Here is an 11,275-nt window from a genome sequence, read left to right as displayed (position 1 = left end):
GCCATCAGCCCAGAGCCCGACGCGGGGCTCGAACTCACGGACCGCGAGATCGTGACCTGGCTGAAGTCGGACGCTTAACCGACTGCGCCACCCAGGCGCCCCATGCCTCTGGTATTTCATATACAAGGAACCACACAAAATGTGACCTTTTGTGTCTGGCTTCTTTCCCTTACCAGCATGCTATCAAGATTCATTCATTTTGTACCATATTTCAATACTTCATTCTTTTTCATGCCTGAACAATATTGCATTGTATAGGTATGCCATAATTTGTTTATCCATTCATCCCTTGGTAGACATTTGTGTTGTTTCCACCATTTGGCCATTATGAGTAATGCTGCTGTGTTTGAAATTTAATGCACCTTTGCAGATACAGGAGTTAGAATATGTAAAGCACTTACAATAGTGCCTGAAACTATATGGTAAAAATCATATGCTTTATTTACTATCCTTAGTATTCTTATTATTACATATTACATGGGTCTGTAATTAGTCTTTTTTGTTATATCTACCTACCTATTACTATGAGAATATGACGTTTTAATTAAAATTATGAGTTCTTTAATAAGCTTTAAAATTTGAAAGAAAAAAACACATCCTCTCTACTTGATCTTATTCTTCAAATTGACTTGCCAGTTCTTGGCCTTTCATTTTCCATGTGAATGCTTGTAACAGCCTTTTAAGCTACACACACACACACACACACACACAAAACCCAAAACAAAAAACCTCACAATTAATGGAATGTTGATTAGAATCACACTGATTATATAGATAAGTTTGAACATTATTCTTTAATGAGGCTTATCATTCATGAACATTGTATAACTTTTAAGAAAATTTAAGACTTATTTCAATAGGGTTTTATAATTTTCTCCATGTCTTGCAAAGTTCTGATTAATTTCTTACGCACCTTTGTTTCTATTTAAAGTAGTATTTTAAAGTTTACCTATTTCTTTATTTCCATTGCTTCTTATATTTTATTTCTTCTGAGTTCAACTTCCTTTCTCCTGAAGGTCATCCTTTAGTAATTTTTTTAAAAAGGACCTGAAAGTGAGAAATTCTTTTTCTTTGCTGAAGATGGTATTATTTAGTCCATACTGTTCAGTGATAATATAGCTAATTAAACACAACTAGGCAGCCAATTGCTTTTCTCTCAAAAATATGTAAATACCCCTTGTCTCCAGATGCTATTATGTTGAGAATTCTGTTGTCAAAGTGTTGATCTCTTGTAATGTTTTGTTTTGTTTTTTCTGTTTTTTCTCTGTGTTTGCATGGCTATAGTTTCAATCCAGTGTCTGTTAGGTTTGGATTTATTTTTATTTATCCTGCTCTGGGCTCACTTTGTTTCCTGCATCTATCGCATCTTATCTTTCATAAATTCCGGAACATATCAACAATTTCTCTATTCTCTCCTTCTAGGACTTGGATTAGAAGTATGTTGGATTTTTCTTTCTATCCTCCATGTTGCCTATTTATATTTTCCATCTCTTTATTTCTATTGCATTCCAGGATATGAACTCAGTTCTATTTTCCAGTTCACCAATTCTTCAGCTATTTTTAATTTACTGTTGTGGCTGCTCATTGACTTTTTATTTCAATGGTATTCCTATCTCTAGAAGATCTATTTAGTTCTTATTCAAATTTGCCTCTTCTGTTTTTATAGCATCTCATTTTAAATCCTTTTAAAGTGTATCTATTTAACATTTTTTATTGGGTATTTCTTCTCCTAATTTCTTGGCAGTCTAATCCTGGCAGTAGCCTACTATCTTTCTGATATGGCAAATTAACCCATGCAAATTAACCCATATGGCTAACATTTATAATCCTTTACCCAAAGCAAGGTCTTCAGCAAAATTTCAAGTGACAAGGCTAACCAGCAGGAGAATCTTCTGAGTGGGTGCCTGTCTGATTAGTGTATTTGGGTTGCTATAACAAAAATTCCATAAATTGGGTGGCTTATAAGCAACAGACATTTCTCATGGTTCTGGAGTCTGGTAAATTCAAGATCATGGTGCTAGTACATTGGGTGTCTGGGGAGAACCTATTTCTTCATAGACAAAACGGCGCCTTCTCTGTCCTTACGTGGTGGATGGGGATGAGGGCTCTCTCAGGGTCTCTTTTTTTAAATCAATTCTTTAAAAATTTTTTTAATTTAAGTAATCTCTTTACCCAGTGTGAGGCTCAAACTCACAACCCCAAGACCAAGAGTCGCATGCTCTTCTGAATGAGTCTCAGGGTCTCTTTTATAGGGGCACTAATTTCCTTCCTGAGGGCCCTATCCTCATAACCTACTTACTTCCTAAAGACCCCATCCCCTAAGACCATCACTTCAGGGGTCAGAATGTTGGCACAGGAATTTTGGGGGACAGAAACGGTCAGTCCATGTAGTGCTATCTTACAGATGTTTGGTGTGGCATCGTGTGAGCTATGACTGCATCAAATACAGCCTAGATCCTCAGACAACTAAAGGGCACTGCTGAGGGTGTGCCTCTGAGAACGAAGAGCAGGACTCCATCTTCACAGCAATAGCCTGGCTCCAGACATGGCCATTCGCCTTCACAGGTCACGTCAAGGCTCTCTTTTGGCACCCAGTTACCTGTACTTTCCGCATCCAGACTATTTTCACATACAAGTACTAGCGACAATATCTCGCCTACTTAAGCAGATTTTACTCTTTGTGGTTTAAAAAAAAAACAACGCAAACCTCACTGATTATTTAAAATATACATTTAATGTCTATGGGGATTTTGTAAGAAAGAGGCAATAAAAAGTTCAAGTAACACAACTCCTGTCTCAAAAATAACAATTGTAAACTTAGTATTTTATCAATAATCAAATTCCTTAACAGTTACAGAAAGCTAGTTCTGGTCCAAAGGTCTTGTTTTCAAACAAAGAAACTGAGGTTGAGAGAGGTAAAATAATTTTTTCAGGGTTATTTTGATTTTTAAATTTATAGTACCATACAAATTCAATCTTGCTTTTTATTAAGAGTGATAAAAGGGATAATTCAACAATACTCTTGCATAAGTAAAAGTTATAAGATGAGGAACACCTGGGTGGCTCAGTTGGTTAAGTATCTGACTTCAGCTCAGGTCATGATCTCATGGTTTGTGAGTTCAAGCCCCTCATCGGGCTCTGTGCTGACAGCACAGAGTCTGGAGCCTGCTTTGGATTCTGTGTCTCCTTTCTCTCTGCCCCTCCCCCGCTTGCACTCTGTATCAAAAGTAAACATTAAAAAAAAGTTATAAGACGAATAAACTGTAATAATGGGGGAGATTATTACAACAATGGGGTAATTTTATTTTATGTAGGTAGTTAATAGGTTGGGATACTTATTACTATTAGGAAATCAAAAGAAAATATATAATTGTGCAAGCTTCACTCTGCCTAGTTGGTTGCTTAACACTCATTCAGCTCAGTATACTGTTATCTGAGATTGGTACAGGTAAATCGTTTGTTGTATTTAGGAGATAGCCATTGAGACTATGGAATGACATGAAGTTCTGTGTAATCAGGAATGGTAGAAAAAGATGAGAACTTGAAGGCTTACATGCTTTACTGAATGAATGGTAGGACATGTGGCCAGTCCTTAATTCCATTATGCAGTGCCCCCTTATATAGGCTTCCATATGCAGAAAAAGAGTCATTCTTACTTTGATGGCCCCAAGTATTTGGGACTTAGTTCAACAGATGGAAGCCACAAGAAAACAGATTTATGCTGAATATAAGGACCTTCCAACTAGGGACTATTATAATTCTAGGAATTTAAGTACAACTAAAATAAAGGCCTCTAACTGAATGGCCTCCAAAAAAAATGAGTGATATTAAAATTCATCAACCTGACATAAAAGTAAGCATTACTGGGGGCGCCTGGGTGGCTCAGTCGGTTAAGCGTCCGACTTCGGCTCAGGTCATGATCTCATGGTTCGTGGGTTTGAGCCCCGCATCAGGCTCTGTGCTGACAGCTTAGAGTCTAGAGCCTACTTAGAATTCTGTGTCTCCCTCTCTCTCTGCTCCTCCCCCGCTCATGCTCTATCTCTCTCCTTCAAAAAAAAATTTTTTTTTTAAATTAAAAACAACAGTAAGCATTATTGGTGCTTCTTAAAGAGCTGCATTATAATTCAACATTGATTGAGTCATTAATTTTAGGTAGAATGGGCAATATATTCTTATTCACCAGTCTAAGTCATGGGTAATCAGTCTTTATGGCCCTTACAAAACAGTGTCTTCAATACCACCCATTCACCATCTGGATTGTAATAATAGTCATGCAAGATTTCCACTCTATGCATTTTGGGTCAATCCAAAAGGAGCATTTTCTAGATCTCTAAGCTTTAACCATAGGAATCTTTAGCGTGGGCAAGGAACTGTTTCTGCAATGTATTTATGGTTAATAATTCCAGATCTATTAAAATGTCACAAAGACCTTACAACTATTTCAGAATTTCTCACGAGCATGGTTCCCTTAGCTTAGCTTAAAGAAACAAAAACTCTACTACTGCCATGACAGTTACTGATGTTCAAATAACCAGAGTCTACAAAATTTTTATTTAAAAAATAAAGAATTCTGTTAATCCTCTATTCATGCCACACACATACACCCTTTTTCTTAAACTATTTTTGAAAGTGTGTGTGAATCAACCTGAATTGAATGAAATAGGGAAGATTATATCAGAAGTGTCATAGTAGGTTAAGAATCTTTAACAGCACTCCTTGGGAAGGGAAATGGGCTCTGTTCAAGTGTGGCTTCTTAATTTAAACCATCAATAAGTGCTTGCCTAACTGATTTGCAGCAGCAGCCTCTGATGAAGCTAAAATGTTGTAGCTTCCATTCAAATTGCAATCTTCAAACACCTGCTCATTTGTTATGTTATTACTCTATAATACGACGTACTGTGCTTAAAAACATAATTTCCTTCTTGGTAAGGCCATCTGTTGTGATAAAGTACGTATCTTGGGCATTTCTTTCTGCTTCAGATATCAGAACTCTCTAATGGTTTGAATAGGGCAGAATAGCATGCATTTGATCTTTGTTCTGACTGTACATTAGAAAAGAGGCAAGTTTTATGTCCTATACCCAAAGTTTTTACTTCCTAATGTTTACACATCAAAAGCTATGTTTGCTAGCTAGTAAACTGCCACAATAATATTAGACCACATACAAGAATTCTCTAGGAAAAAATAAATTCAGACAAAGGGCCAACTTAGATTTTAAGTGTTACTATGGAAAATGCTTGTGTTACTACTGTTAGGCCTTAAACATAGATGAGGAGAAAATACATAGATAATCTAGGGATAAAGGTGTGAGGTTCTAAAAGAAACCTAAAAAGCGAACATTGGCCATGTTTATTCAAAATTGACACAGGCATCCTTGTTTCTAGGAAAAATGAAGAGGAAGAAGTAGAGATAAAAGAAGGAGAATGGTAGGTGCTGGAGCCTAATTTTAGCTCCTATCTCACCATAAGGTCGTGGGTAAATCATTTAGTGTCTCATTTCTATTCCACCTGTAGGATTCACTATATAGTATAATGTCAAGATTGATGGACTTGTTCTGTAAAGGGTCAGAGAGTAACTATTTTAGGTTTTGTTGGCCATACTGCCTCTGTCACAACTATCCAACTCTGTCACTGTAGAATGGGAACTGCCATAACCAAGACAAATGAATGCGTGTGGTTGTGTTCCAATAAAACTTTATTTGCAAGAACATATTGTTTGGCCCCTGGGTTGTAGTACACCAGATGTCAGTATAAAATCTACTTAAAGAAGAGAGTTTGATAATAGAGAGGTACCATGAAAAGAAGTAAAATGATGTATAAAAAAAAGGGAAGAGGTATAAAGCTTAAACGATGGCCAAGGGGAAAAGTGGTTTGTCTGAGGGGAAAAAAAGAAAGGTGTGAGGTAAATGTTTTCTACAAAAACAAACCCAAAGACCAAGATCTGAAATCTACTTTTGATGAAAATTATCATGGAATTTAAACCGCACCTGGGATGTTTTACGCATTATAGTCAATCTCTAAGGAAGCCACTTGGTCATTCTTCAAGTTAAAAAACAAACAAAACACTGAAGAACTAAATCCTCTTTATGAAGTGTTTACTATTATCCTAGTGGATATTATCAAACTAGAGGATCATGTTAGCTTATTTCTTTACTATTTGAATTATTTTCCCACTAGAGGTCAATCCTAAAAACTATTCATCCACCGGATATTTAATTAATATACAAGGGGGACAGAAACCATGATGTTGTTCTAATCTGCATTTCTTCCCCCAGAGTTTTTATAAATCTTTATTTTTTAAAAAATATTTTTTTTGAGAGAGAGAGAGAGAAAATGCGCACGCACGTGAGCCAGGGGTGGGGGTGGGGAGGTGGAGAGGGAGGGGCAGAGAGAGAGAAAAGAGCCTGAAGCAGGGCTTTGGGCTCGATCTCAACACCATGAGATTATGACCTGAGCCGAAATAGAGAGTCCAACTCAACACCATGAGATTATGACCTGAGCCGAAATAGAGAGTCCAACGTCTAACCGACTGAGCCACCCAGGTGCCCCTTCATAAATCTTTATGATGCACCACCCCATGGTAACATTTCAGTCTCCTGTATGTCAACATTGATTACTTTGAACATTGTATCAAAACAATTTTCCAGCGTAACTATAAAATGGAACAGTGGCATGGTCTGAAGTAGAAGAAAATTCAGTTGCTCCTCCTATAGTTTATTTCTAAAATTCAGAAAGCAACTTTAATAAATAGATAATTTTGAGGGTATACAGATCTACACTGTCTTATCTGAAACTCTTTGGCCAGATGTGTTTCAGAATACAAAGGTTTTTAAATTTTAGAAAGACAATATGCTTCATATATCTCCAGTGAAATCTGGAGCCATACCCCATAATCAAATATATTAATTTTGCTACAGCCCAACTCATTTCTACCAAATATAATAAATGCCAAAATTAGTCTCCTGTCAGTTCAAGTTCAGAACTTTCTGTCAAATATCTTTACCTCAAATTTATGCAAACCTTTTTAGTTTCCAGAACTTTTTAAAAATTTGGTAAGGGATGGTGGGTCTGTTGTATATAAAAACCAACCAAACAAAAAGCCTTTCTAAGGGTTTTTTCAGCTCAATGTTAAGTATTTGAATGATATAGCCTTGTAACTCAAAATACTTTCAAGCATGAATCCAAGAATAAGCCGAAATTCTTCCTATAGGCACAATTACCAAGGAAAATGTGTTCCCTCTCTGCTCCAGTGAGTTTCCATTTCTTTTCAGAACCAACACATACATGCATTAAACCCAATTTCATCACTATAAGTGGATATTCTGGCAGTCATTTACAACCAAAAGGACCTGTACCTCAAGGATAGATGGTCTGTGATATGAATAATCTCCTATTCTTCAAGAATCTTTGGTTTTCTCCTCAGTAGAAAGATGGTTCTTATAGCTCTGGTAGTAACTACAGCTCTCTATTTTAATTGGCACTGATATTTGTAGAACTCTTCTTTGTTTCCAGTCTAGAGCATTAATTTTTAGTCCTGGCTGTGCCTTAGAAATGCATGTGGAACACTTATAAATACAGATGGAGGCAGCACCAGATCAATACACTTAGAGGCCTAAAGGGCCAATTAAAAAAAAAAAAAAGTGTCCTCTCACATACATAATTGAAAATCATGAAACACATGTAAGTAAATTCACCCTAGATCAGATGTTCACATGAAGCTTTGGTCTACACATCTACGCACTTTTTTCTTTTGATGCCCCCACTTTGCGACAGTACACAATCATGCACCTGTTCTTCCTATTGACTAATTCAGTACCGGGAGAGCCTTCAGATTTGTAGTCTCTCCCAGGAAGGGAGTAGAAGGAGGGTAGAGGAGAGGAACAGACTTTGTAGGAGCCTCCCAGACTATCATGCAACCTAAGAAAGGTTCTGTAAGGCCACTGAAAAGTCTTCAAGCCAGTCAGCTATCAGAGGAGTTCCTGTCTCCCAGGAATGGACCTGCCCTAGTACCCTTGCCTTGCACCGTCAGTAACTAATAGAAACCACAGAAGGCACAGCCCCAGTGCAAAAGCAGCCCAGGATTGCAAAGTGGAGGAGCTGGGCCCTCGTCAAATACATTCTCTGTATTCTCCGCCCCCACCCCCAATTGAAGACCCGTGCCAGAGATCTCCAGGGTGGTAAAGGGGCTCAGTACCTTTCAGCAAAGCCTTTCCCTAACTAGCATTTTTTAAGTGCTCCATAACTATTAATTTAACTTCTCCCTATGACAGGACTGGAAGAGGAAAAGGGAAAGATAAAGTAGAAGTAAATTTTATTTGAACACTTAACACAAACCCACAAAGTTTTCACCCTTGTAAACAATGCACCAAACGTTTTATTTCTTTCAGTTCCTACACAAGTAAATGACTCTGAAAGCATTTTTAAAAATACAAAATACATCACACTTTACCAATGAATTATTTCGGTCTCAGAGGATTAAATCAAATTAAAATGTTACATATATTTGACAGTTTATTTCTATGCCAACTGAGATGGTGAATTTATAATATTTCTATGAATTCTTTTAGTTCAATGTTTTTTGTACATGCCATCAGTGCAATATGATTTACTTAAATATTTAGGACACTGTCAATAGCTGTGATTCATATGAGACATATAATCAGATATCTCAAATTCCTGATTAAGTCTGCTTTAAAGACACAGAATACGAGCACATTTGCTGTGAAATTCTGTTTATAATGCTCCATTTAATAAATTGCAATTAACCACTGATGCAGAAATTCTGTTTAAGGCTGGAAGTTTTATACATGACACTTTCCTTCACAGAAAAAAAAAAGATGTTGAAAAGGCAAAGACCACCATTCTATATCAGAGATCAAATATTTAGGGCATTAGTTATTATATCCTCTTTCTAGAGTGTACAGTAAACAATAACTAAAAAGATTTAAGGCTGGTCTTTAAAACCATAAAGATAGTAGAAACTTTACCACACATCAACAAAAACAGAGCAAACCAAGTATATCCACATCTTCACTCCATCATGAATTTAGTGATTTGAAATAAATGCCATGTAAAAACCAGAAGCAAATGTAACGATTCATTCAAGGAAATTAAATACTTCTAAGCATTAAAAAAAATTTTTTTAATGTTTATTTATTTGTGTGTGTGTGTGTGTGTGTGTGTGAGAGAGAGAGAGAGAGAGACAGAGAGACAGACAGACAGACAGACAGACAAAGTGCAAGCAGGGGAGGGGCAGAGAGAGAGGGAGACAAAGAATCTAAAGCAGGTTCCAGGCTCCAGCTTTCAGCACAGAGCCTGACGCGCGGCTTGAACGCATGAGCTGCAAGATCATCACCAGAGCCGAAGTCAGATGTTTCTAAGCATTTTTTAAAAAGCTTTTGTAGGCAGTATATCTCTGGTCAGCATAAGTGAGGTGTGGAAACGACAAAAATATTACTGTGCCGAACAGATTCTCACAGGCTTGCTCCCTCAAAGGACACACTGACCAGTTATTTTCTACAGTGTTCTTATATATGCCTTATTTTACTTATATACACAATTAACTTTTTCATTCTTCCTGTAAGTATTTAAAATACATTTCAAGGTATGCATTAAGTATTAATTTATGATGCCCTTAAAAATCTTTCAATTTATTAAAAAACAATCTCTAAGAATATAGAAATATTGAGCTTTTCATATTTCTGAGTCTTGAAAAACTTAAAGTACAATATTTTCATGCATCAGCAAGTTATAATTGTGCCATTTAAGTTCCTCTTGAAAGAGCATGTAAATAATTTCAAAGGTTTCATGAATGCTACCTTACAGAGACCGGACCACAGATATTTTAAGATTTGATTTTCCATATGCATTTATACTGTAATGCAAGGAAGAAAAGTAAGCACCAAAGGAAAGCATGTTTTATTAGGAGAAAAATAACATGAAAAGAAAATAGGAAACATGTCATTTCTTCCTTCAGTGGCTTTTCTTCAGTCAATTACCTGGTTGCCCCAAAATACTATCTCAGTTCAATAATTGAATAAATTACCCCTAAATAAAATACCCAGTATCTGTCCAAAGGTTTGTCCAAAACCTCCTAAAGAACAATAGTCATTCTAAGCTCTTTTCTTATTCTTCAACAAGAACTTTAATTAAAAACAAGCCCAGTGCCCTTTGTTTCACAATTTAAACATTAATGGAAATTTCATTCTGGGTTTAAAGTGATATTTCTTTGAGGGTCTGACTCATTTGAGTGGCAGTGCAGAAAAGTGAATTGCTGACAACACAGAGTTACAAAATTAGAGTCAAAAGTAAAGGGAAAAAAATGGAAAATCCAACACTATCCTGGAAAATAATTCTAAAACTACAGTATAGCTTGAAAAATTCTCTTTAGCAAGATAAAAAAGAGTGATTTATAGACAAGACTGATGGTTGGTTTTTCTCCCAGTAGCAGCCCCCTGGGATCTGAGACTAAAATGGTGTCTGGGGCCTGAGAAGTTTCAGTGATGATTGCTTCATCAATTTTTGCTGGTGTCTCATTGACTGTGCATCACCAATGGCATTACATACTCTCTGTAAAATAAAATATTTGTTATGAATGGTAAAGACAAGTACGGGCTCATGTGAAGGAGAAAGGTCTAAAAGCAAGAACTGAAGCTCTCCACACAGGTCCGACAGCAGAGGATAAGAATACACAATCCAAACAGGCAATGCAAAATAAGACGCTTCTGCTCCATTAAGCCTGCAATATATTATTTTAAGCTTACATATCCATCCAGAGTTATAACTGGTAGATCTTTTGAGAGAAATAATGGGTATTATTATAACAGATTAAAAAAATCTTTCAGCTAAAAAATTAAGGGTCATTCTTTAAAATAAATTGTTTACCTCTGCTGTGGCGTTGTCCTGCAGATAAATGTGCCGGCAGCCATGACTGGCACTGTCTTTTTTGTGGAACAGACTCTGTTCCTGTTTCAAAAGAAACAATGACAGAAGAAAAATTATTCTGGGGAAGAAAAGAAAATCCTAACTTTTAATTGAATGCTTAAATGTAAACTCTATTTTATAACAAATAGACTAATGAAATATACCTATTCAGGTATGATAAGTACTAAATCGTTTTGGTACAAGGCTAGTGGTGCCATATGTGTGAGCTGTTAGAATTTATGAAATCGGATGACTACACAACTATCTGTATAAAATAATGACTTTCTACAGGCTATGATAAATAGCCTACAGAAACAGCACTTGATAACTCACCACATCTGACAAATCAAAAA

General features: G+C 36.4%; 1 protein-coding gene across 2 annotated transcripts in view; it reads right to left on the bottom strand.

Moving 5' to 3' along the window:
* Nucleotides 1-8,338: 8,338 nt before the first annotated feature.
* VPS13C (vacuolar protein sorting 13 homolog C) overlaps nt 8,339-11,275 on the bottom strand; it is a 202,233-nt gene continuing 199,296 nt past the window's right edge. For both annotated transcript variants that reach the window (XM_045449537.1, XM_045449538.1), the window contains 2 exons: nt 10,884-10,964; nt 8,339-10,568 (listed from right to left, as the gene is read on the bottom strand). In XM_045449537.1, the coding sequence (XP_045305493.1) occupies nt 10,467-10,568; nt 10,884-10,964 (183 nt within the window). In that variant the 3' untranslated portion in view covers nt 8,339-10,466. The remainder of the gene's footprint in view (nt 10,569-10,883; nt 10,965-11,275) is intronic.

This window comes from Leopardus geoffroyi, chromosome B3 (assembly GCF_018350155.1).
Source record: "Leopardus geoffroyi isolate Oge1 chromosome B3, O.geoffroyi_Oge1_pat1.0, whole genome shotgun sequence".
In the NCBI taxonomy this organism is placed as follows: domain Eukaryota; kingdom Metazoa; phylum Chordata; class Mammalia; order Carnivora; family Felidae; genus Leopardus; species Leopardus geoffroyi.
Note: the sequence above shows the minus strand (reverse complement) of the source record. Positions and strands in the feature narration are given on the sequence as shown.